Below are 26,886 nucleotides of genomic sequence, written 5' to 3' on the forward strand. Positions count from 1 at the left end.
TGTATCTAGGACTCAAGCTGGATGGGAAACAAGTACAGTAGAGTGTTGTTGTTTGGATCAGTTCCTGTTTCCAACCTCACTGCTGGCTGATGACCCACAGAGCAAGCCCTGGATAGAAAGCACATGCTCAGCCTGAAAATCATTTTGCGGGGTCAGATAAATAGTTCTCTTAGTAATTTTTCTATGAGCATGTGAATCAGAGAAGGCTGTACAAAAGATCAGACAGGATCAGGATCACCTTTGCAATTCGTTCTTAGGAAATCTACTTCCCACTCCCTGCTGCTTACGCAGTGGCCGATAGAGTCAGAGAGTTCTTATTTCTCTCGTGGCTCTTTGTTTAGCTAACTGTCTTCTCAGACCCAAGGATATTTTATGTCATGTTTCTGTAAGGTCATTTGCCTCAGAGCAGCTGCAGAGCGTATGACAGTGCTCAGGTCAGCACGTACGATCTTCCTGCCTCACTACAAGGGAAATTTTTCAAACGTGGTTCTCACACTCCAACTCATTGGTTCACAAGTAGTCATTCTGAACTGCCCACACCAGAGCATGAGCCATATCACACTTGTAATTGCTCTTGTGAAGACAAGTCATGCCAAATACATGCCAAATAATACTTGTGATAGATTTTACTGTTTCATCTCCCTCTCCCTCAAAAAAATAAAAAAATAAAAAATAAAAAATAATAATAAAAAAAAAAAAACCAAAAGCCCACAAATGTGATACACTGGTTATGGATTAAAGAATCATTTTATTTTGATAATAAAGACATAGAGCATTCAAAGTATCTACGCTATCATCATAGAGTTTGAAATGCCAGCTTTAATCATGCAAGTTTGATTGACCTACCCTGATTTTACTGGTGGCTGAAGTGACTGATACAGCTAAGAGATGATTAGAGTGACCAAGCGCCTTAGGTGATTCATGTGCTCTCTATTTTTTCTTTGCAGTGTCTTGGAAAAAAATTGGACCCACAAATCCCTTTTTTTGTAGAGAGAAACATTATCTATTTATCTTACTATCTTTTTTTTACCCTTGCCTTTGCAAGTTGTTTGACATCTTTTCAGCAAAATCTCTAAAAACTGCTCTGGAATTTTTTATGATGTGGAAATAAAAACTAAAGTCCTATCATGTTCCCTCAAATCATATTTCAAAACCATGTTGAAAAGCCTGGTCTAGATCTGGTCTTTTCTGCTCTTCAGTACAGTGGTCTGCTTTCAACTATTTGAGCTGCAGTTTGCATGTATGACACGTCACGTGCTGTATGCAATATCTTAGAACAACTTAGGAGATTCACAATTGTTTTTTTTTCTAAGTGATTTTAAAGAAAGATCTCTGTTCAAGCATAGGAAGCTGCTGTCCTGGGAAATCTCCACCAGATCAGACATCACTAATTCTTCCTAAGGAAATGACAGCTGGAAAAGAGTTAATAACTTTTGATAATACTTGTAAGAATCTATACATTGCATGGAGCCAATTATATGTTCTCTTACCTACTGCAGTATTTGAAATGCATGACATTTCCTTTTGTGTCAGTAACCATTAAAACTACCTGAAAACAGATCTTTGACATGGAAATATTTTTTTCTTATGCTGGATTTGTTGCGTCTCACTGAGCAAGTGCACAGAGAGCATCAAAAGGATTGCTGCCCTTCTGAAGTTTGATCTCCTCCTGGTGCTGGCCATGGTTGTGCTGACCATGGTTATTTGCAGCTACCTCCTTTGACAACCACTTTTCTCTTCAAGCTAAACTGCCTCGTGTCTTTCTTCTCATTTTCCTTAATCAGATACTCTCTTGGTTCAAGCCAAGAACTTTTGGTATTCACTAACGTGTTTCTTAAAGCCTAGAGGAGTGATACTTAACGGGATCTGATAGCAAGCACTGCTCATGGAGAGGACGAACCTTCCCCTGGCTCACTCTCCTTTCTTCTACAGCTCCATACACAGATGGAAACTGTCTGTTACCAGTGTTCAGTGCTTCAAGTTATATATGAAAAAGAGACTAAAATATTATCAGGATCATTACAAAGTGTTCCATGCCAGGAAACTTACATATAGGTAAACTCACTTTCATTGAACACTTGTGCTTGTGCAAGATAAGTTTATAAATTTGGAACTGTTTATACTTTTGTAGTTGACATTGAGTGAACATGATTTTTTAGCTCCTGAGATTGCAACAACTTCAATACTTCTTGAAAAGATCTGAAGGAAAATGTTGTTGTAGATACCTCCTATCTATGATGGATGCTGTGTCAACACTTTCATTGGGGATAGTTGATCATGAAATACAACTTTTTTTGTAAGGGAACTATTGTTTTATTGTTACAAGCTCTGTAAATTTTCATGGTGAAAGCTGAAATGCGTATTTGCAATAGAGAGATCTTTCTGAACAAGAATCCTGTTTTTGACTGATTAAAGCAGGTATAGAAACTGGGGCAAATATGGTGGGAATGTGATCTATTACAAAACAGCATTTCATTTTGTTTTATTTATCAGGATCATGTTATATTGGCTTCCTTAGGCATAATGCTGTGTGTTAGTACAGTAAGTAACTCTATCATCCCAATCATTCCTGATCCTCCTTTTTTTCAAGAGTTACATATGGCAAGTTTTTCAGAAAATCTGATTCACAAGGGTGGCAGGAATCAGCATTTCCTCCCAGCTTTAGTGAGGAAGTACTGAACAGTGTTAAACACTGATTCTGAAGGGAAGATTTTCAAAACATGGGATCTAAAGTGAGCATCTAATATCCTAAGAATGTTGAAACAAGTATCATAGGAATCAGAAAAATATATTTTTCTTGCATTAGACTTCTCAAAATTTTGTTAAAATGTTCATCTTAACAAATAGGATGTAGTAAGGACTCAAAAATGCCAAATAGAAGGTTTTCCAGTTTATTTCTCTCTGTTTTGATACAAAAAGAAAAAAATAAAAGAGTGAGAAAAAGACAAAAGAAGAAAAAGATTGTAGTTTTCATCAGTAGAAAATTACAAAAATATTTTAACTTTTTTTTTTTTTTTTTAATGAGCATTTCAAAGCAGGATTTCAAACAACTATCCTTGTCATGGATTTCCTATCAGCTACTATAGAACCGGTTTGATTAAACATTTGTTACTTGGGCTGAATGATAAAGATCAGAACAAGGTATCCTTTCCAACCACAGGGAGCATATGAATTTAAGAAACATCAGAACACAGTTGGCACACAGCTGACTTGCCTGTCCTCATCACTATTCTGTTCTTTTCTGAAATTGACCTCTTTTTTTCTTGGATCTCTCCTTTCAAACTGCTTTAGCCAAATGTCCAGTCTTACCTTACAATATCTTGTTTTACACAAGACTGTCTGCTTAATGTAGTAAAAAGGCAGTGTGCAACTGTACTTTCCTCAAAAAACACAAATTCTCCTGGAATTGTTCTTTTATTTTTCTTCTCTTCACTTTTTCTCACAGTGTTTTCCTGCTCTGTGGAGCCACACTAGTCAGAATATCATTAGCTACTTTTCCCAACAATATAATACTGCCATGGCAACAGATAAAGTAAGGGCTGTTTGTGAGGTTCTTTAAGTGGAAATAAAAGCATCTGCATATATATTAGTTGCTCAGGACACAACGCAGTGTATGAAAAACATATTGGCTGCGTTGCATTCCAGTTTCATGAACTCATGTTTCTATCTAGGATTTTCTGAAAAGGGATACGGGAGTTCTACATTCTGAATACAACATTTCTGACATAACATGTAATGTATGTTGATTCTTGCAACTAATGGCTGTTGCCTTATGTTTCAAATACAGTACCTACAGTACCAATTATATTCTACTGCTCTCAGACATCCCTTAGCCACATCTAGCAGTTAGTTTCCACAAGTTGCTGCAAAGAATCTGTCTCACTGTAGATAATAAAACACTCTCTTAATTCAAAACATCTATAAGAGGAGATTTGGAACTCAGTTGTACAAATAGAGTTAATTTTCAACTGTGGCCGGAATGGTAAGTGATATGTAACACATAATGCATACTCGTGTACATACACTAGCTTGCGCCCTGATATAATTGGGATGACGGATACATTGGTTCATTCGAATGGCTGCATGTGGGATCATGTGCAGTTGGCTTACAAACAGATTCACAAGCTGAAAATGTTGCTGAAAAGAATCCGGTCATATTTTTTTGATGATGCCCACGTTGCCTCAGCATGTCAGCATTTCATATGCAAGGTTACAAAATAATCTGCTAGTCCACTTGGAATGAGGTAGTGCTCCCTATCAAGCCCATGAATATTGCAGGGACAGGATGTAAAACAGGGATTGAACACTAATGAATTTCTGTTTAATTCCCTTGTACATTTCTCAGGCCATTTGCTTTATTGCAGCAAATACGATATAAATCTCCCTGAAGTCATGCTAATAAATCTTACATTGCCTGCCAAGAGTCTGCCTGGAAGCATTATGCACTTTGTGGTGTTAGTTTTCTACTACTGTTCTACTGGAACTGTTATTTCCACCTCAAAGACTTGTATTTTCTACCATTTTGCACCATATGGAGTCAACTTTATTGCTGTCTTGGAACTGGACCGACTTGTGCTGGAACAATTTATCTCACTTTTTCTGAACTTAAACAAACCCTGTGACCATGCTTTCAGGCTTTTCAGGATCATGATGAAGAATTACAGAAGTACCTTAGGTATACCTTACAAGGGAGCTTCAGAAAGTGTTTTTGGTGAGACGGTAGGGACAACATTCCTTGGTACTTGTTGTTTCTCCAGCGTGCTGATCACTGGATAGTTTAGGACATTTTTATTTGTTTTCATTAATTTTCTTCTGTGTGTTCTGTTAAGAGATTGCCTTCCACTGCCATACCATTGACATTTCCTACTGTAAAGAAATAGAAATATTTTAAATTAATCTTAATGCATTTGATTAACTTCTGTTACAGATTTTAATCCTTATAACCATGAGATTTAATAAAGTTCTGTGTGTTGTAAGATATACTTTAGACTTATGTTACCATTTCCTGATTTCCAGCAAAGATCACAGATGGAAAGAAGAGGAAAGAGGAAAGAAAAAGACCAGGTAGTTAGCTTTTAGTACCCACTAAATACAAAAGTGGTTGAGATGTCAAAAAACATATTCAGTCTTCCTCAGGTACTACAGTTCTACTGCAGCAGTTAATTTATCCAGACAGTATGTAATTAATTCAAATACATCATAAAGTGTAATCACAGTAATTTTAAATATATACAGAATTTTACCTATATTTGAAATTTTTACCTTTTTAATATAAGTGAATTTTAATAATAGAAGTCCTTCTTTATTTCCAGAAACCTGAACAGAGACTTTATTAAAAAACTTCGAGATTTGTGAGATGTGACTTCAGAGACTGAACTTCAAGGTTCCAGATAGAAGTCAGACGTAGCGCCCTTTATGGTTAAAGATTTGTTTTAGAAAAGCAGGAGACTGCACTGCGTATCTTGCCTGGAAAAAAGAAAAAAAATGATATGGATCTCCATAAGGATTGAATGCATCCTATTATGGTAGTGGCTTTTTGAAGAATGTGTTATATATATGGTGGTAATAACAAAACAAATGATGTGTTTTGGATACAGCAGATGTCAACATTTCGGGTTAGCGTAAGCAACTGAATTCCATCTTTTCCGATATTTCTTATAGTTTTGATTGTTCATCTTTCCTTGCATTTATGCATTTATGCCAGCATAGAGCATAGCAGTGCTCGAGTACAATTGACATGTGTCAAAATTACAATCAGAGGCGGTAAGATATGTTGGAAGCAGATTGTGTGGGTCCTACTGGTCTAGTAATAATGGTGGGATGACTTCTACCAGATATTTGTCATTTTTACTGCACTTTCTATCACATTCTTTTAGACTCTTGCTATACATAAGAACATAAAGTGGTCACATGGAAGAATATCTCATGCTGATATGTTATTTCCATATCACAAAAAATGGAAGGGAAGACATGGATACAAGATAGAACTTCCATAAATGCTCCAGTAATGTAAGTTTGTAATTCTCATTTCTAAACATAGCATAGCAGCAGAAATCAACTTCCCTAGTTCTATGTGTGTGAGAACCACTTAAGTCTAACACAATCATATAGACTCTGGTAGTCTATGAGGTGAAATAGTCATATCCAGAGGTGAATGAGTTCTCAGTATCTGCTCTAGGATGCATCATTGCTTTAGGATGGAAAGAGTTGTTGTCTAGAAATATATTTTTTCTCTGCAAATTCAGTATAGGGAATCCACTATCAGACATAAGTGATCAGTTATAAGCCATCTAATTCTGACCGAGATGAGTTCTGCATTCTGTGATGCCCTGTCAGGCATTTGCATTGAAATTAGACACCTAAAAATCTTTTTAATTTCTGACGATGTGCCTAGAAGCCAAAATTTGAAAAAGGGGACTAGTCTAGGTAGGTGCCTTGTTGACTACGGGAGAAAATGATCCTTTCCCTAGTTTAGTCTTACCATGTTTGCTAAGAGGATAAAATCAGACTGCTAGCTTGGCTGCTGTGGGAATGAGATTTTAGGATCAACATGCAATAATTGTCTATATTGCCAATGCCAGCCCCTGGCAAACTACTGTGAGGAAGCATCGTGAAGGATGTGTGTGGTAATGACAGTAAGTTGTGTTTCAGCCTTGTGCTTATGAGACTTGTGCAGAAGCAACCCAGATACATGCAGCAGTGCAAACCTCTGAGTAAACTGCAGCATTTCACCCCAGTTCAGCCAGTATTTCGAAATACCAAGATAAACATAGCATTGCGTTTGGTGCCTGGGAATCACCACTTACACTGTGCTGTGCATCAGAGATCTGAGGGATGGTAAATCCCTGCTCAAGCCCTTTGGCTCTGTACACCTTTTATAGTGATGAAGTCTGAAGTCTGGGATTTTCTTGTAGTTCTCCATATAGAGTTCTTTTCTACTTAGGTTGCTCTGTTGAACTTTTGCTGTATATATTTTCCACAACATTTTTCCCCATAGAAACAAGGAATAATAACTTTTTAAAAAGCTGTGGAAAATATTTGAAATAATACCGGTCTTCTGATGCTTTCTCTTTCCAAGCTTAATCACAATAAATATTTAAAAGAGACAGAGAAGTTATTCAAAGGACAGGCTGCATTTTCCAATATATTAAAAAAATTTAAAATAGAATATTGATGTTTTGCTACTTCATTAACAACTTTTGGTTGACCTATTTTTTAAGACAAAATTAAAACAATATGAAACCTTTTTCTTTTAATTAAGACTGTTAGCATAACTAAAATTAATCTTGAATCTGTGTCAGTCTGGTCTTTTTATATGATGGCAAGAGTTCTGACACAGCACTTCTAGCATTCAGTACTGTGACAAATTTAGAAGTAAAATAAATACTTGATAGACCACAGCATATATAATTTACAGCTAGAATTGCCTATGCAGTTTTATTAAAAGCAAAAAGCTTTTATATAAATGATACACATAGGTTTAAAGCATTGATGTCCAACCTCCTGGCTTGCCTGGGCCACACTGAGTGAAGAGGAATTGTCTATGGCCCTATCTACAATTGTTGCTCTGAAAGTAATGCCTCCTAATTATTTCCATGGAAACTACAACAGATACAAGGAGTGCAATAACACTATTTAACAGAGAAAATTCCCAGCTACAATACACTATTTTTCACTATTCACTATTTTTCAACACAGTCACCACCATTAGCTGTGCATTTTCACCGATGATGAACAAGAGCTGCATGCTGTGTTTGTAAGAAGCATCACTAGCAGATGTGACCCTCTGCCACTTTTGTTACTTCTGAAATACACTGATATCATGGATGACATAATAAAATAGTAGGCATTACTTTCAGAGCAGCTCTAATACAAGGTAGCAACTTTCAGCGCTGCCAAAATCGTAAATAAGGGCAACAGTGTGTAAAATTTTATCCCTGGAGGTATTCAAAGTTAGGATGGATGGGGCCCTACAATCCTGCTCCTGGAAGGGGGGTTGGAACTGGATTGTCATCGAGGTTTCTTCCAACCCAAACCATTCTGTGATTAAATGATTCCATGATTCTATTATTTGATTATGAGCATCAGTGAGCCATGAAATGCATGTAGAGGGAGATCTATGGACTGAGCTGCAATACGGGGAAAAGCTGAGAAAGCTGTAGTCAGTTGAGACTCCTCAGATTCTTGATCAGCCCATTATGTGAATTGTGTCCAGAGCACAGTAGCTTTTTGCTGTGTAGTGTGTTAAACAATCCAAGACAATTAGAGTGGAAAGTGCTCAGAAGGGAGCTGTGGCAAATTAATCCACAGCCACAGTGGATTGGACTCACATAAGTGAGTATTACTCTATTAAAACCTTTTCCCACTCCTGGTATTCATCCATCATTTAGATCCCCTTGGGTTCAGCTGATTCAGCCTGATGCAAGCCTGCAAGCAGCATGGAAGCCATCATCAGCATCTTAATGGGCTCTGGCATTTGACTTCTGCCTGCATGAGAGCCAGCAGCCCAAACTCTTTTGTAAGATCCACACATTTTCCCCTCTGAGTCACCAGGTAAAGTAGTCATGATACTGCACTCCCAACTCAACAGACCCGGTGTCAGGGATGGGGACAGTAACAGGGTCAGGGGTGGGGACAGTGTTGGGCAGGAGGCAACGTAAGCTGGAGCTGTAGAGCAGTGGCTGCTGGGCCTTTGGGATGTTCACATGAGACTGGAAGAGGGGATCAAACAGGCATATCCCAATACTGTCCTGTTTTTCCCTTTAGTGGCAGATTCAAATGCATCCCTGAACCATATTGAATCCCTGTTTTTGTTTTGTTTTGTTTTGTTTATTTGCTCTTTTTTTTTTTTTCTGCAACAGAATAGCAACAAGTGTTTTGCAGCAGAGCAGAAAGTTTTCTGACATTTCAGAGTCTTACTTTTCTGCTTTCCTTAATTCTTTTAAATGTGCATTACAAAGCCTTTTAGCTTGTCACATAGAAAAAAAACAAAGAACTTCATTTAGAAAACAGCATAATTATTCATACAGGCAGCTGCTTTCTTTATTTTTCTTTTTTGTTTGTTTGTTTTCCTTCCTTTTTAAACAATTTGATGGAAATGAGTGAATAAGATTTTTGTGTTTTGGTAAATAAAGGTCTGATCATAAATTTCACTCACTTGGCTATGAAATTATACCTGTTTTCAAAAATGCTGCAAGATGTGTTAAAGATTTTATTTTAAAACTCTTCTAACGAAACATGGATTTGTAACAGAACTCAGATTGTTCCTCCTAAAGCATGGAATGTTCATACATGAGAGGGAAGAAAACTTAGCAAGAAACCTGAAAAGCAAGTAAAACATATTGATTGCTATGTAGGATGACTGAAAATTGTCTCAGTTGCTCAGTGTATTATGTATTGATATGTCAAGTCAATGGAAACTATCAAAAGGCATCAATTTTCTTCAGATCTGAAGTCTCCTGTTTTGTGTCCCTACAGTCAGAAGGAAAACAAACAATAATGAAAACCACAGAAAAAGAAAAGACTGCATTTGCCAAGATTGGGATGGATTCCCCTACAAGGACGGATTTGTCCATCCCCTACATTTTCAGCTCAGAGTTTTCTGAAATACCTTTCATAGAATGAAAACGTGATCACAATCCACTGGAAATCATTTGCTGTTCAGTGATTTCGATGGGTCCTGCTGGGTCTGAGCAAATTGCCCCAGAGAACTCCAGGTTTGCCGCTCAGCATCTGAACCACCATGCTCTCAAACGTTCTGAGCTGCCAGCAGATCTCAGATCTGACTCAAACACCTTTGCCATTTTTGGCCTCAAGCTTTATGACTTGGTAGCATGAAATGATAGAGATGGAATACCTGCACCCTGTCATATCTTGGTTCAATGGCACTGTAAGAAAATAGATGACAAACCAGCCTGCTGCATGTAGGCAACTTAGAGATCTTTAAACAAAGGAATGTTTAGGAATCATTTGGGATTTTTTAATAAAGAAACATATACATTGGTTACTCTGAAAGCAATGCCTTGTCTTTATTTCCATAGAAATTATAACATATACAAAGAGCACAATAACACTATTTGATAGAGCAAATTATCAGCTACAAAACCCTATTTTGCAACGTAGTCTCCACTATTAGCTGTGCATTTTCACCAGCAACCAAGAGCTGCATGTCCTTCTCGTAAAAATTTGCACCAGTGGAGGTGACCCACGGTCACTGTTGCCACTGCTAAGATACAGTGATGTCATGGGCCAACATAAAAAAATGGGAGGTATTACTTTCAGAGCAGCCTTTGTTCAAAATAGCATCTTTCAGTCCTGCCAAAATTGTAAATAAGGGCAATTGTGTGGAAGATTTTATCCCTGGAATAAGCACAGAACTTGTTTTGCCTTTTTTTTCAAGCTTAAAAAATAATCTATTTCAAAATAAAAAGCTGTCCAGTGCCTCAATTACTCTTTTCACTGTGATTAGTAAACAGATTTTAAGGTGAAGAGTATGGAAGAATCTAGGGTGAGTGAAATTTCTGAGTAGATTTATGCTTTCACTTCCGCTCAAGATGATGGACAATATATATAATTATGTTGTCAAATTCAAATTAACTAAGCCAAATTCAAAAAAACCCTCAAAAGCTGAAGCTCCCATGCCTGCCAAAAGTTAGACTACCTTGTCCAAGTCAATTACGTTAGGATACCCATCTGGCCATAGCTTGTGCATTGCAGTGCAGCCTCTTGGATTCTTACCACTCCAGTTTGTAAAATTGAAAATAAAAGCAAGCAGAAGAGATCCCAGGGGACTGCGGCTGCAGGAGGCGAAAAATTGGTGCTTCTTGCTTGCCTGTCTCTTCCCAGCTTCCTGCCCCTTTTCGGCGTGTGAGAAAGACGAGCAGAGTTTGTGCGCTTTGGAAACTCGATAGGAGGCAGCAGCTGATCTCCCCATCACCAGCCTAAAAATAATTCACTCCAGGGCTTGGAGCTGCTTCGCTAAGTGGAGGAAAATCCTGCCGCCGGGATGATATTGATCACATAGCACAACCGAGTGAAAATTGGGGTTGGTATTTTGGTTTTGTGTTTGCAAAGGTAAGCTGCAGAGTTTGCTCTAACAGCCAGCAGGCGAGCGGGGCATGCAGTGACCCCCCCGTCGTCCCCACTAACTGCCTCCTCCTCCTCCTTTATATCTGTGGGACAGGGCTGCTCCTCGTTCTTTCCTGGGATTACGACTCAGATCTGTTTTCCTTTTCCTTTTCCATTCTCAGGCATTCTCAGGCTTTCCAGTCCCCTACCGCTGATGTTTTCTTTGCCGCTCTGCTCATGGTTCTGTTTCTTTTTTTAAACCGTCCTGTCTTAGCATGTGGAGTCATAGGTTTTGCAGCCGGCAGCATAGCACGTCAATGCGTGAAATTGAATTGCCTTAAGGAGCTTAAGAAAAAAGAAAAATAAATGTTTTGGATGCGTGAGAGCGCTGCTGATTTTGGTGTGCGATGCTTTTCAGAGTCAGTACCGCGTTTAGCTGTTTTGCTGATGGGATTTTCTCTGTGTTTGGGGCCTGATCCAAAACCTGCTGAAGTCAATGAGATTCCTTGCATTAGTTTTAGTGAGGTTTGGATCATGCTGCTGGTGTATGCCAGAGAGCGATGCAAATGCTGAAAAGCATCTGAAGTAATTTGTCACCTTAAGGCCCAAGGTAACCGGGACAGTGCTTAGTGAGGAGGCAGGGTCTATCTAGGGCAGTTGGTCACAGCTGAAATAGAAATGAAAAAGAAAACAATATTTTGTGCTGGACCATTTGGGATAAAAGATTTTTAATGAACAGCATTTTTTTGCCATTGCTTTAGTGCTACTCTTTGCAAATAATCATTATTTATAATTTACAGGTTCCATTAGGTCAGGTGCTTTTAGGGAGGTAGGAAAAAAAAGCCAATAGGTTTATATCAGGCAAGGGAAAGATTCAGAGCACTAGCCTAAAATCTGTGGCAAGGCAGTAGGCCTTCCATAGGGCTCACCGAACTTCGTCATTTGAACTTTGGTAAAGTTTTCTCTGTATTCAGGAAGGAAAGAAAAAAGCTTGCTTTGGTGAAGACTCCATTATTCAGAAATTAAGAACCAACTACTTTTGCAAAACTCTGAGTACTTTCTCCGTTCTGCATCTCTATGTGTACACATACCCATGTATATATGTATACTTGTATATATGCATATGTGGCATATGTGGGCATATAATGCACATTATAAGTAAGACCAAAAAAAAATTATGAACTGAGACCCGAGTATGCTCTGTAAGCTGATGTATTTTAATCGGGAAGTGCAGCTATTGATTTTTTTTATTTATTTTTTATTTTTTAATACAGACAGCAGAAATACTGAAACAAAAACTTTTCAAAAGTTTCATATTTCCCCCAACTAAGGTCCACCTGAGGACTGTATTTATGCTCTTTCCTTTTCAGTTGTATCTTGCAGAGCGTGCAGAACAGAGTGATAATCCAGGTAAGAGAAAACTCTTGAATATGAAGGCTTTAAGCCCAATTTAAAAGACCCTAAGATAATTAAAATATATTTAACTAGAATTCTTGCAGGTTTGCACTCAGTGAGGATGTTCTTATTGTTTTTATGAAAATTTACATTATCTGCCACTTTCCCATTGTATTCTTTTCTATAGCTTAGGTAAAATGTATCTCAGGATTTAACTCTATGCCTTAAGAATTCCATGTTTAAGTTTGTTAAAATTAGATTTGTAAGTGTTTAGGCTAAATGCTACATCACATTCATGCTTAATACTTTGTCCTTTTTTTTCTTCCCAAAATGCTTTTTGTTCCTGAAACTCTTTGGTACCTACTTCTGTTTAGTATATTATGAAAATGTCTGTACACCTTAACCCACAACCAGAAAATCTCAGTTTGCCAGTGGTGAAGATCTTGGGATGAAAATGTAAATGCTTAAAGGGCATAAGTTTTTTTAGCTATTTCATTGCAGGGTGAGCTGCTGTTCAGATAGTTCACATCCCCATTAAATTAAACCAAAAGGGAATCAGATTCCCAAATGATGTCAAGGAGAGCTGAGACTCTCTGTGCGCTGGCACCATCATGGACCCATCCTCCTGACTGTTCTTTCCATTTCTCTCCTCTACAAAGTTCTGCTTTGTACTTTAACTTGCAGCTGGCTGCTCAACAAAGGCTGTTTTTAAGGGGAGAAAGAAAAACCACCCCTGATAATTTGTTACTAGTTCTAGTGTTTTTGCAAAGATTGAGGTTAAAGTGAGTGATTTGTCATTAATTTTGAAGAACAAAATCCTCCAGTGTACAAGAGATTAAAAAAAAAAAAAAATTACCTGACATTTGGCCTCCTTATTGGGGTGCTGAATGAAGCTGGTACCCTGAGAGAGCATGCACTTATTATCAGAAGATCTTTATCACCCTAATGCATTCCCCCTGATTGAAATGCTAGGTTAAACCTAGCATGCTTGACAACATTATTATGAAGTATAACATTCCTTCTATAATTAGCAGTGAAGTAGTGAAATAAAAAGGGAGCGATATACTTACTCACTTTGGCACAATCAGCTCAGCACAATTTGATGGCCCACAGTGCTTAACAGAAAGAGAAGTTATAGCAGGGAAATCCTTTTTTTTTTTTTTTTTTTTTTTTTTTGTAATAGCTATGAGTATTTTTTCTTCTGAAACGTGCGTACAAGGATCTCAGCAGATATGCTGAAAAGCTAGTGCAACCTGATGAGAAATAGTGGTCAATCACTTCAGATGGCCAACAAATTTCAAAACAATCTGTCCCTTCCTATATAGTCAAGTTTGGGTCATTTGTTTTGTTGTTTTAAAGTGGCTGTCAGGATTAACTTAGTGCAGCCATTGTTGATCAACAGACAAAGCTGTCTGCCTGTAAATAAGCCTACAGCTCCAAACATTACAAACTGGGCACAGGCTTAGAAAAAGGCTCTTGGTAATCTGTATGGGAAGACAAGTGCTTTCCAGTGGCAGCCCCTTCCTTTGAGAAACACAGGCAAAGATTTGTTAAGGAGCCAGTGGGGCCTTTTGCTGTGACTTATAGATCCCCAGGTTTGTCTTGACTTAGGTAACACTGAAATTGAACTATGGCAACTGCCACAGCTCCGCTCTGATCTCATCTCAGGCTTGCAGCAAGCAAGGCTTCTTATCTAGGAAACAGTATCTAGCTGATAGAAGTCAGTTAATTCTGAGAGTTAATATTTGCATGGCTCCCCATTGTACTGTTGTGGAGCTCAGCGTAGCAGGCAGCTGCCTAGAGCTGCTCCTGAGGTGATAAGCACCTGGCTTTGCTACTTAATTCATCTGGTTAGAGCTCCTATAAGAGAAGTTCAGTGCTGCTTCCAGCATCACCAAGGAAGAGTTGACAGGCGGGTGTAGAAGGGAAACTGCTCCTGGGGAAGGTGATTACCTTCTGGAGAGTTGCAACAAGCCCTGCTTTTCTCTGTACTTCTCCTTGCAACATAAACCTCTTCAAATCACTCCTTTACCTCTGCATCCTAGCTTTCCCTCTTTGATCTCTCCCTCATATGCTCTGTAGTGTGAAAAGTCTGTTTCCACACATAAAAAGTCTTCAGTTAATTTAATTATGTAATTGCATGATGCTTTGCACCAAGTGAAGCAAACAGCACTTTCTCATATAGGCAATATACATCCATTCACCTCTACACAGGAATTTTTATGACAGAACTTTGACATGGTCTTACTAAAGCCAATGGAAGAGAAGCCTAAACTATTACTAAGAATCTGAATTTGATCAAGTGTCAATCATGTTCCATTTTCTTTTCTAAATCTAGCTGTAGTTTTTGAGAAGGCTCCAAAGGGACTTCATTCCAGCCTTCCATTACCTGAAGGGATCTTACAAGCAGGAGGGGGACCAATCTTTTACATGGTCTAATAGTGATAGGACAGGGGGAATAGCTTTAAACTAAAAGAGGGGAGGTTTAGCTGAAATGTTAGGAGGAAATTCTTTACTCAGAGGTTGAGGCTCAGGCAGAGGCTGCCCAGAGAAGCTGTGGATGCCCCATCCCTGGAGGTATTCAAGGCCAAGCTGGATGGGGCCCTGGGCAGCCTGACCTGGTGAGTAACAGCCTTGCCCACAGCAGGAGGTTAGAATTGGGTGGGCTTTGATGTCCATTCCAACCCAAGCCATTCTATTATTCCATCATTTTGATGAGATTCAGCAGTAGGCAAAACTGAAAATTTTTATGATATTGCTAAATCTGATGTTCTTCCATTTCAAATTTCCATTTTGTGAAAAGAAATCTTATGGTATTACAGAACAGAAGAGATTAGAGCCTTTTCTTGGTGATATGCTGTCAAGATCTTCTGAATGGTCTTTCTTTCCAGTCTCAATTTTCTGAGTGGAAGAACATGTATCTCTAGGAAGGAAGGAAGGAAGGAAGGAAGGAAGGAAGGAAGGATCACAGGAATATTAATCTTTCCTACAGTTCTTATCTCTTCTGCTCCCTAACACTGCCATATGGCACTAGAGATGTCCTGAAGTGGGTCCTGCTAAAAAGGGAAGTTGGACCTGTTAAGCATTTTATGAAGATGAAAAAATATTTTATGAGATGAAATCGCAAGCTGTATTGGGTCAACACTTTATCACTACACTGTCAGGAGTGCTTTAATAGATTTTAAACCAGGGAGACATTAATAAAGGTGGTCACTGGATGTGTGCTGCTTATACATACCCTTGAAAGTAACCACCAGTATGATGGGCACTGTCTTTTTATGTTGATATCATTGACTGGATCAGATTCTCACCTCTAAAGGGCATAAAGGGCAGTGTTTTTTTTTTAAGGCACTAATATTGTCAAATTTACTTTATTCCAAAACTGAGCTCAACAAAGGTGCTATGCATCTTTCTTGATAACTTCTAGGGACTACCACTTGAGGTGTGAGGTGAAACTTCTACAGATTGGTGGTTAGGTGCTCTCCAAGCTAAGAGAGAGTACTCTCCAAGTGGTCAATGATCCATTTCCCTTCCAGAAAAATGGAAAAAAACAACAGTTTCCATTAATTTCTCTTAGACTCAGTTTTGATCCTTTCTCCTAGATTTATTTTTGACTCTAAGCCAAAAACTACAATGGAAGTCAGTGATTCAGTGTTTGATGGAGCCCAGGATCCCCCCTGCTTTTCAGTATCAATCCAGCCACTAGACCAATAGCATCTATGCTGTCTCAGAAAAGAGCCCTATTTGTGGGAAAGGGAGGAAAATTCCCAGCAGAACTCCCTTGTACTTCTGACCTTCAGTAAAAATGAGGAAACAACACATCTGATTTTCAAGAGATTATCATTGCCATTATGACACTCTTAAAGGAGACATGTCAAGCTTTTACAAATTAAAAACAAATAATCTCTTTGAAATATTCTAAGTTCCGAATTCTTTCAATAACTCCTCAGCCTGTTCAGAAAGAATTTATGTTAACATAATGCCTACTTTGCATTATTTACATCTTTTACTATTTTGAATATATTTTATATTAAAATATAATGACAGATTGATAGTGGTCATATCATGCTATTCATTCTAGGGAATGGGGCACATTATCTGTCAAATTTTGTTCCACTGAAATTGAATGAGTTGTCCATCAGCTCTTGCACCACAGTAAGTACATGTATCCATTTCTGCAGACCATGTCCACCATATAACCTGGAGTTATGCTCCACGAATCACTAATGTATTTGGAAAAGGGGCTGTATTCATCACCTTCTTCCCAATGAGACTAACTTTAGAAGTTTCACTGATGTGTTTCAGCATGAATTATGATTTTTGGACCGAGCAAAAAGCTATTTAAAGTAAAAAATGAGGCTTAGCAGTGGCTCTTTGAACTCCATATTTTTTTTTGAAGATCTTTATGTTTGTGTTCTCTCTAAGAGAGTAATTTAGCAGTTTATACTTGCCTTTCTATGCTTGTCTTTTTTGAACAAGTAAACTCATAAAACTAATCTGAACTATTTGAGGAAATAAGGAAAACACTTTTCCCCATTGAACTAACTTTTTTTGAAAAACTGTATTGTATATTTTTTGCATGTATTGTTCTGATTCCACAAATCAGATGTCCATATTATTACAGAAAGATGTGTTCACGAAAGTATACAATATGCTTTGCTGAATTAAGGACATTTTTTCCATTTAGTATGTAAATCTGGAAAAACATGTTGTAAGAAAATAAATTTACACAACATATTCTACAGCACTATATTGCTAACTGTAAGTTTGGGGAAAATAAACCACCAAGAAAACATTTTGATTTGATCTTCCTATAAAGAAGAATGCAAGAATAATGCACAGATGAAAAACCCAGAAGCTGGCCATAACTCTAGATCATGCTGTGGCCCACACTGCATAAGTATGAATGTGTGAGTTTATCTTTAATTCCAAAGATACTCTCATAAGAAATTATGGGAGCCAGAGCTTCACTTAGCTGAGACTAAGCACATGCATTAGGATTTGCAGGATCAAGCACAAATGCTGATTTACTGTCTACGCAATCTTCAGTACAACTCACTTTAAGAGTTTGGCACTTTATCTGGAATGAGTAGTCTATGTGACCATTCTTGTTCTATGAGATGGTACAAAAATGTAAAATGTTAGTGAATCCAAAGCTACCAAATCACAAATATCAAAGATTCAAGCTACAATGAAAATGTCATGCAACAAATTATACAAACAGAATTACACAGTGTTGGCTTACCAAGGTAGCAGTAACACACAGGATTCAACTAATGTGAATTTGAGTTTTCTTAATACAATTGGAAATAGTTATTTCCAAACTCCCTTGTTTCAGCCTAACACTTGTTCATATAACACTAGAAGACACTGAAAGGTATATTTAGTGAATATGTACTCATTTAATATATTTGATAAAAGCACAGCCTTCATTCTCATGCATTTATACATGATCAGGTCACAAAACAATTTCAAAACACAACTAAATTATTCTCTGTCAGATGTTCGATGTGTGCTCCACATGTATCTCTTCATTTTATTTATTTCATGTTAAGCTAAAAGAAATGCTAGCAGTCTTGGTAGCCAGCTCGTACTTCAACACATCTCTTACATTCTCTCTCTTTTTTTTTTTTTTTAGTAGGCAGACCTTCTGGAAGCAATGAGGCTCTCATTTTGTGGTAATGACAATGCTTCAGCATACAACATCACTGCTGGTGTCCTTAGAAATGTCTGCTTTGTGGATGCTCTCAACTTGGTTCCCCACGTCTTCTTGCTTTTTATCACCTTTCCAATTTTGTTCATCGGTGAGTTATTCAATGGAGCCATGCGATCCTACAAGCACTTGAACATGTATTTAAACTCATTTACTTGTTACTCATTTAAAACATTTACTTGTGATTGGAGGCCTCTGGTGCAAGCTATTAGGTGCTTTGTATTTACTTATTTTAAGAAAAGAAAGAGTGGCTTAACACAGAGGACCTGAATTTTAGAAGTAAACAACATAGGAAGATCAATGGGATCCAGAAAAATCAGTTCCAAATGCTTTGAAACTTCTTTCTGGGAAAGCTTTCTTCAGATTTGAAAGTAGCAACTTGCAATCTTTGCTATTACTGGATGCTAGAAGACTGAGGACAGTGAGTCAGAATTCCCTTGAAGTTATGCAAATTTCAGAGAATGTCTTGGATCAAAGGCTAGGAGAAGCAGGAATAATTCTTTCTTTTGCCAACATTTGGTAACAAAATGAGAGCAAAGGAGATGATCTTTTCCATGGGAATGAAAATAAGAAAAAACAAATCTCGCTCAAATAATTTAAGGTATTGTAAGAGCTCAAGTTTACATACTCTCATAAAAAAACTGTCTAAACTAGGACTCTAATTACATTTTTTCTCCACCGTTGTCTCTTTATCCTACGTATATGCAGTGATGAAATAAATGCAGTTTAAAAATTTTTCAGGGCTGTCAAACATCATTCCATGTAATCAACTTGTATCAAGTTCTTCTAATATTTTTGCAAATATTACCCAAGTAAGATTGAAGTAGCATTGAAGTGGCCACTGAGAATTTACTCTATTGTCTATTAGTTGTAGGAAAAAAAGCACGGTATCTTAAATTATATGGAACGTATGTATGTATACAATTATTTTTCTTCTATTTTGTACCATGATTGTCAGGATAAATAGCTGTTGGAGAGAGCCTTAAGAGGGCAGAAGGAAATAAAATTAAAAGCAGCTTGGAAGAGACAAAGATAGGAGTAAGGTCAAAGAAAGTCTTATTAGTATAGGAAAATCTTTGAACTCTTATAGAGAGTGTTTGAGATAAACAGAAGGAAGACTGAAAATTTTGTTTCTGCAGTACTTTATGTGTTAAATAAGGATTAAACAGTGATAAACTATTTCCAAGAACTAATAAGCATGAATTCTTGTTTATGTTTCTGAGTCTCCTGATGAGAATGTAGGCATTAGGAGACACTGTCTTTCCCCTAAGGGAGGGGATTTGGAACTAGGTGATCTTTATGGTCTCTTCCAACCCAAATCATTCTAGAATTCTGTGATCTTTGTGTAACAAAATCACATCCTGAATTTTAAACTCAGTCATGCATTTACTGAAATACTGATGCTCACTATTTTTTTTGTTTTGTTTTGTTTTGTTTCTTTAATTCCCTAAATTAGCTACTTTGGGGTCCATCTCCATGCTTCAGTAAGTCCACCAGTTATAGAATTTGCCTTACAGCAAGAGGGATACGTACAGGCCAAAGCATTTAGGCTAAGTGGTTCAGGACAGACCTATAGCAGGATGAGACGGGACAGAAGACAAGTTGCCTTACAGAGAAACATGCAGGACAGGCCTTGACATGCTAACCTCTCCTCAGCCCTCATCTCTTCCCAGCAATAGCACAGTTCTTGGAGTTCTGCTTGTAATCAGGGTGCTGGCTTCAGAGACAACCTTGTCTGAAGTGCATAGTTGATCTTTGAGGTGATGAATCTGAAATAAGCTTCAAAATTAATTCATTGATTAAACCAGCTGAATTCTGATGATCTACTGGGAGATTAGAATATGCAAAATGGAAAGAAAAAAAAAAAAAGAAAACACCATCATTTCAGTTGTAGAATTGTAGAATCATTCAGGTTGGAAAAGACCTCTAAGATCATCCAGCCCAACCATTAATCCATCCCCACCATGCCCATTAACCATGTCCCCCAGTGCCACATCTTCTACCACGTCCCTCAGCAGCCTGTTCCAATGCCTCACCACTCTTTCTGAGACGAAATTTTTCCTAATGTCCAACCTGAACCTTTCATGCCAACCTCCATTGTGTGAGGGTGTAACTGAGAGGTTTTTATTGTCTTTCTCATCTTTGTTCTTGGCTAGGGGCCTCTTCCCTTTGATTTCTATTTTAGGAATTCTTTTGTCTAACTACAAAGTTAGATCTAAGTTATTAAGGGCTACCTGGCAACTCAGACAATCATGGATCATGTCTGGGTAATAACAACAGCCTCTCTCCATGGTCTCGTAGCTCTTCCGTGCTAATTCTAGACTATGAAGCATAACCTATGGCTTAGAGAAGGGAACAAATGACTACATCTCTGGCTGGCTGTATGATAACCTTCCTCCTCTACTACTATTATTTTCCAGGCTGGGGAAGCCAAAGCTCCAAAGTCCAGATTCACCATAATACATGGCTGCACTTCCCTGGGCATAATCTGCGATGGATTCTGACATTCACTCTCCTGTTCGTACATGTGTGTGAAATAGCAGAGGGCATAGTTTCTGATACGTAAGTGACAGTAACAGGGGGATAGCCAGGCTAACTGAATTTGTCAGTGTACTCTCTTATCATGTGATATGCTTGCAAGTAAGATGTAGAGAGTTTTTGTCCATTTTTTTTCCCCCAAAAAGGATGGAGCACCATTTCAGAATCCTAGATTTTAATGGGACATTGAACCGATTGTTCTTAGCACTTTGTTATTCTTCTGTCAATATATAACAGCTAGTAAATATTGACAGAAGTTAATGCATTCACTTGGAAAAAAACCCACCTTTTTGTCACTAGTGAAGTCATATTTGTCATCTTAGTTACTTTAGCAGAACACCTAGGAATGTAACAATGGTGTTACAATGTAACTGAAGTCACTAATTTATGTCTTTTCTAATTTCAGACAAATGAAATCTCGACATCTCCATCTCTTTCTACCAGCCATAATGGGATTTGTGGCTGCCACTGTATCCATAGTCTATTACCATAACATTGAAACATCTAACTTTCCAAAGTTACTGTTAGGTAAGTCCAAGTCTGATTATGTTCTTTTACAAAAACAGTAGTTTTGCCGGCTTAGATTGAAAAGGATGATAAAATGCAGGAGAATATTAAAAGGGTGAGGATAATTTTCTGTTCATAGAACTTGTATTATTGTAGGAGTTATTTTGCCTTTTATTACGTACACATTGAAAACTACTTTTAAAAATGATCACAGAAGGGAGAACACAGTGAGCCTATTGTATTTCTAGCATGAGCTTTGGGGTATTTTTTAAACACTGCTCATTATTTTATGTCCAAGATTTGTATTCATTCAAAATAGATATTTGGAAGGACTTCTTGAAATAGTAATCTGTTCAGAAGACATCCTGTGAAGATTGCTGTTTTTTTCTCAGCATCCTTTGCAGTTGACTCCAAGATTTTCCAGTCTAATGATTAATACCACCCCTTACTTTACCCAAACAGCAGTAGGGATCTGGAGGATAAGGATGGTTTATCTTCAAGAAACACAGCTATCTTGATGTCTATCTCAGTCAGGAGATGGTCAGATGAATTTGACTAGACTTTGCAGCATAATGTTTCATGGGAATATACTGCCAAATTACTTATAACTCAACAGCCTGAACTAGTCATACAAACCAGAGTGCAGGATGTAATTAAACTACATGGATTCTTTCAAAATAAGCATGTTTCCAAGTGCACACCTGTGATGAATCCTACTTTTTCAAAAAGGCAATATGATATTTGTCACATTAAGTGACATTTACTTCATTTTAATAGTAAAGTTTCCTATCAGATTGTCTTCAGTGGACTTTTGTAATTGTGTGAAGATCCACGGTTGTGGATGCTTTTGAAAGGTGGCAACCCAGGAAAGAAAACAATGACTTGGAAAAAGAAAGTGGAATACAAATCTCTCCATTCTGTATTCCTGACTTCGTCTGACATCAGCCTGGGCCATCCTGCAGGCTTGTGATATAGATGGTTGCCATGTTTGCATTGAATTAAGCTATGGAATATTTCTGCTTGAGAGAGCTGCAACTTCTGCAGCATTAACACAGCTGAAATATGTATTTATAATGATGCATGTGCATGTGTTTTACAGCTCTCTTTCTTTATTGGATAATGGCCTTTGTCACCAAAACTATCAAGCTAGTCAGATACTGCCAGGACGGTGTGCCTTTTTCTCAGCTGCGTTTCTGCATCACTGGAATTATGGTGATTCTCTACGGGCTGCTGATGGCTGTGGAGATCAATGTCATTCGAGTTAGGGTATGTGGTTTCTTGATCCATATCTGAATAAATATCTACAGATCCTGGGAGATGAAGATGTCATTAGCCCCAGTAACTGTCTCTCATCAAGTTTAGGTCCAAGTTTGGTGTCACTGTGAATGTCTAGTTAATGGATGCAATGCTCAGGGACACAATTTAGTGGTGGGTAATTAGAGTTAGGGTAATATGGTTAGGTTGCGGTTGGACTTGATGATCTTTAAGGTCTTTACCTGAGCAATTCCATAATTCAATGATTCTATGAATTCTATAGATGTGACATCTCTTTAAAATATGTATCCTCAATTTAGGCCCTGATCTGGGCATGTATATGCATACAGACAGTGCATATGTATTTGTGTAGATAGATATACATATGCATTTGTGAATCTATAGCACCAATACAGTATGTGTGGGAAACTGTGTAATCTACACTCTATGTTAAGAGGTGAGGTGAGGTGAGGTGAGGTGAGGTGAGGTGAGGTGAGGTGAGGTGAGGTGAGGTGAGGTGAGGTGAGGTGAGGTGAGGTGAGGCCCCACCTCAAGTACTGTGTTCAATTTTGGGCACCTCAGTTCAGAAAGGACATTAAAGTGCTGGAGCAGGTCCAAAGAAGGGCAACAAGGCTTGTGAAGGGCTTGGGTAATATGCCCTATGAGGAGAGACTGAAGGAACTGGGGCTGTTCAGTCTAGGGAAAAGGAGACTGAGGGGAGATCTTATTGCTCTCTTCCAATACCTGAAAGGTGCTTACAGCGAGGGCAGGGTTGGTCTCTTCTCACTGGTGACAGGACGAGGGGAAATGGCCTCAAGTTGCACCAGGGTAAGTTTAGGTTGGATATTAGGAAACATTTCTTTACAGAAAGGGTTGTGAAGCAGTGGAATAGGCTCACCAGGGAGGTGTTTGAGTCACCATCGCTGAATGTGTTTAAAAACTGTTTGGATGTGGTGCTCAGGGACATGATTTAGTGGAAGGTTGTTAGAGTTAGGGTTGTATGGTTAGGCTGTGGTTGGACTCAATGATCTTTAAGGTCTTTTCCAACCTGAGCGATACTATGATTAATGCAGTTAAACTATATATGCAGTGAAGGCATAAGCAAGCATATGTTTTGCCCACTGCAAATAAAAATATATCCCAAGAATTCTTTGTTGTTGTTATGCAGAGATAGATGGTACTTGGTAAGCTAAAAAGCAGTGTCCACAACCCACAGTTGTTGATTTCTTAACAGTTACATTATCAGAATGGAAATACTCATGTTTAAAAGCAAATTCTTACCTAAATTCAGCGTATTATTACCTCCAAATACAACACTGCTTTTGTGACACTGCTGTTATATTATTATACATACTTAGAATTTCCTATAGTAAGATATTTTCTGAAAACATGCTGTCCATTTTCTTCTCTCCAGAGGTATGTATTTTTCATGAACCCTCAGAAAGTCAAGCCACCAGAGGATCTACAAGATCTCGGAGTGAGGTTTCTTCAGCCATTTGTCAATTTGCTCTCAAAAGCAACTTACTGGTGGATGAATACACTTATTATATCTGCTCACAAGAAACCTGTGGACCTGAAGGCAATTGGGAAGCTTCCAATTGCAATGAGAGCGCTGACAAATTATGTTTGTCTCAAAGAAGCATATGAGGAACAAAAGGTAACCAAAGATGTCCATGTCACTATTTAGCCTTAAAAACTGTGGTGTCACTTTGAATTTCTTCTGCTTCAATGAAATCCTAGTTTTAGGAATTTTTAACTTAGGACTGTTTGTTCCAAGGTGAAATTTGTCATAGGAAGGTATGGTGCCATAGTCACTGTTGGATTTTAAGTGAATTTACAGCAGGAAAGAGTTGCCAAATTGAGAGCAACTAGAAACCAAAACCATAACAGAATGGTCATTTGCTAGATTTCATTTTAAAAATAAAAGCTTTGTTTAAATCTTAAAGATTCATGGCAGCATTTTAAACTAGAAAATGTCCTACTTTTCCATAGTTTCAATTGGAAACACTCATCTCCACTTTTTCTTCAGAAATCCTGTCTTATAAATATTGCACATTAAAGTAATTCTTGTCCTTTGCATTTGCAGGAGGTTACAAACTTATGGACAAACATGTCCATATTAGGTAAGGGCTTAGTTGTGATGTTTCCTCTGAGATGCACACTGGAAGGGAAGCGAATCCTTCCTTCTTTAGACAGTGGTATTTCAACAGAGAAATCTTTGGGCATAGGCAAGCATTACAGTAATTCTCTTTCCAGTAATTCTACCTTCATTTCAAAAACACATACCAAGAGAAGCAGGTGGATTGGCCCCAGGAAACAGCTAAGCACTCACCCAGCTGCTTGCCCACTCTTCTCTTGGTGGAACAGGGGAGAGAAGCACAAGAGCACAAGCTAAAAACTGGTGAGTCAAAATAAAGGCAACCTAAGAACTGAATCAGTGCTGTGTGAGCAAGAAAAACAGTACAGAGTTCATTGCTACTTCTCACCAGGAGTTAGATGTGTAGCTACTTTCTGATAAGCACAGTCTCAGCATGTGTGAAGGTTACTTGGGAAGACAAACACTATAATGACAGATATCCCTCCTTTCTTCTTCTTTGCCTAAGCTTTTATTGCCAAGCACAACATGATATGGAGTGGGATACCCCTTTGGTCAGTTGGGGTCAGCTGTCCTTGCTATGTCTTCTTCTCAAGGTCTTGTGCACCCCTAGCCTCACTGGTGACAGAGTAGGAAAAGGGGAGTCCTTGGTGGGATGTAAACATGGCTCAGCAACAGTTTGGTGTCTTACCAGCCGACTTTAGTTACAGATCCAAAAGACAGCATCATGAAAGCTGCTGTGAGGAAATGAACTCCATCCCAGCCAGACACAGTAAGAAAAACAAAGCTGGTTTTTGTTTACCTTCTGACTCAGTAGAGGAGATGTTTCCAGAGAAAGTTCTGCATACATTTAGGCAAAACTGTGAAATTTCATTTGTGGAGCCTGTCTCCCTGATTTGTACATACTTGTCAGTTCTTGAGCATAAACAGAAAGGATACGGGCAGTCAGAAGCCACTTTAGAAATACAGCACATAAGATTAAGGCATGTAAATCCCTTTCTTGTGCACACCAGGTAGATAGACTTATTAAGCAGTAAACAGTTCAGAATAGCAATGCAAGAAGAGTACGGCAAGAGCAGCTCTTTCCACCTGGTAGCTGGTGGAGCTGCAGACTCTTTTCCATGCCTCCTGAAATGAAGCCCTAATTAATGCAATTATTTATATTCTAAATAGACTGAGGCTGCTTTGCATGCCGACGTATTTATTATCAGAGAGTCCAAGACCCTTCTGCTTAAAGCAGAAATCTACTAAGTCGTTGGAATTGAGCTTTTCACACCAAAGGAGAAATGCATCTCTTAGGCCAGATCCTCAAAGCAGAATTTGGTGACCATATCTTACTTAAAGAGGCCAGTGAGGCTTAGGCACCTACTTACCCCTTAGAACTAGAGGCTCTGTGCCTTTCTTTATGACAAATGTGCATGACTGAGTGCAAGCACTTGTCTGAATCTCATTTATATCTGCAGATACAGCATGTGCATGCATAAGTATGTGGCTCAGATGCCAAAAGGCAAGTGAACTCTGTTGTTGCTCATGTGCATTCACTGTTTAGCTTCACTGAATGCATGTCATGCACATATGAATACTTGCAATATTTTACCCATGGTAACATGCACCTACATTTGCAAAAACTGGCTGAGATCAGATTTGTTTTCTTCCTGTTAACCTGCATAATATCTCAAGATTACCATAACCTCCATTTGTGACAATATTCTAAAACAGGCAGTAACCCTGAAGTAAATGGATATTTTACTGATGATGTTGAAGTAAACTGAAAGACTAAAACCAATGCAATGTTGTTTTTGTGCATGGCTGGGTTAGAAAACAGCCACAGAATTAGTTAAATTCTTCAGGGTGAGGCGTGATTGTAGTCTGGAAGAGATCCTTTGTCACTGTCTCTGCTGCCAGGGTGTATTTTACCCTGATCTTCCACAGCTGGGGCAGAGAGCCCCCCCAGATCCTCTGGATTAAGTTGGTTTACTCCTGCCTTTGCCTCCAGAGAGCTTATCTCAGCTGCACTCCTTGGCCATGTGGGATGAAGGATGTTGTTCCTTTCCAATCCCCTTTTATCACACCTTGATAAAAGACACTGAACATTAACATGGATGTTCTGTACTGTAAAATACCACTGAGACAGCTCACATGAAGTGTGTTGCTTTTAAGGCTTTTTCCTAAACCTTCTGCCTGAAGTGAAAATTGAAACCAGGTACTCTACCAAAAAAAAAAAAAAAAAAAAAAAAAGATCAGGGAATTCAGGTTAAATTTTGATGACTGCTTCTCAAAATCACTGTTTCTCCTAACCTGTGTCCCAAGCACAGGG

At 38.3% G+C, this 26,886-nt stretch overlaps 1 protein-coding gene across 13 annotated transcripts in view; it reads left to right on the forward strand.

Annotated features, from left to right (window-relative positions):
* Nucleotides 1–10,928: 10,928 nt before the first annotated feature.
* ABCC9 (ATP binding cassette subfamily C member 9) overlaps nucleotides 10,929–26,886 on the forward strand; it is a 72,014-nt gene continuing 56,056 nt past the window's right edge. For 4 of the 13 annotated variants that reach the window (XM_042889712.1, XM_042889725.1, XM_042889713.1 and 1 more), the window contains exons 1-8: nucleotides 10,929–11,073; nucleotides 12,342–12,477; nucleotides 16,544–16,617; nucleotides 18,101–18,266; nucleotides 20,596–20,737; nucleotides 21,120–21,241; nucleotides 22,320–22,486; nucleotides 23,889–24,131. In XM_042889712.1, coding sequence (XP_042745646.1) covers nucleotides 18,122–18,266; nucleotides 20,596–20,737; nucleotides 21,120–21,241; nucleotides 22,320–22,486; nucleotides 23,889–24,131 — 819 coding nt within the window. In that variant the 5' untranslated portion in view covers nucleotides 10,929–11,073; nucleotides 12,342–12,477; nucleotides 16,544–16,617; nucleotides 18,101–18,121. The remainder of the gene's footprint in view (nucleotides 11,074–12,341; nucleotides 12,478–16,543; nucleotides 16,618–18,100; nucleotides 18,267–20,595; nucleotides 20,738–21,119; nucleotides 21,242–22,319; nucleotides 22,487–23,888; nucleotides 24,132–26,886) is intronic. The other 9 variants (XM_042889715.1, XM_042889716.1, XM_042889718.1 and 6 more) reach the window with 9 other exon arrangements.

This window comes from Lagopus leucura, unplaced genomic scaffold (assembly GCF_019238085.1).
Source record: "Lagopus leucura isolate 7727_CA_CO unplaced genomic scaffold, USGS_WTPT01 Super-Scaffold_100159, whole genome shotgun sequence".
Taxonomy (NCBI): Eukaryota; Metazoa; Chordata; class Aves; order Galliformes; family Phasianidae; genus Lagopus; species Lagopus leucura.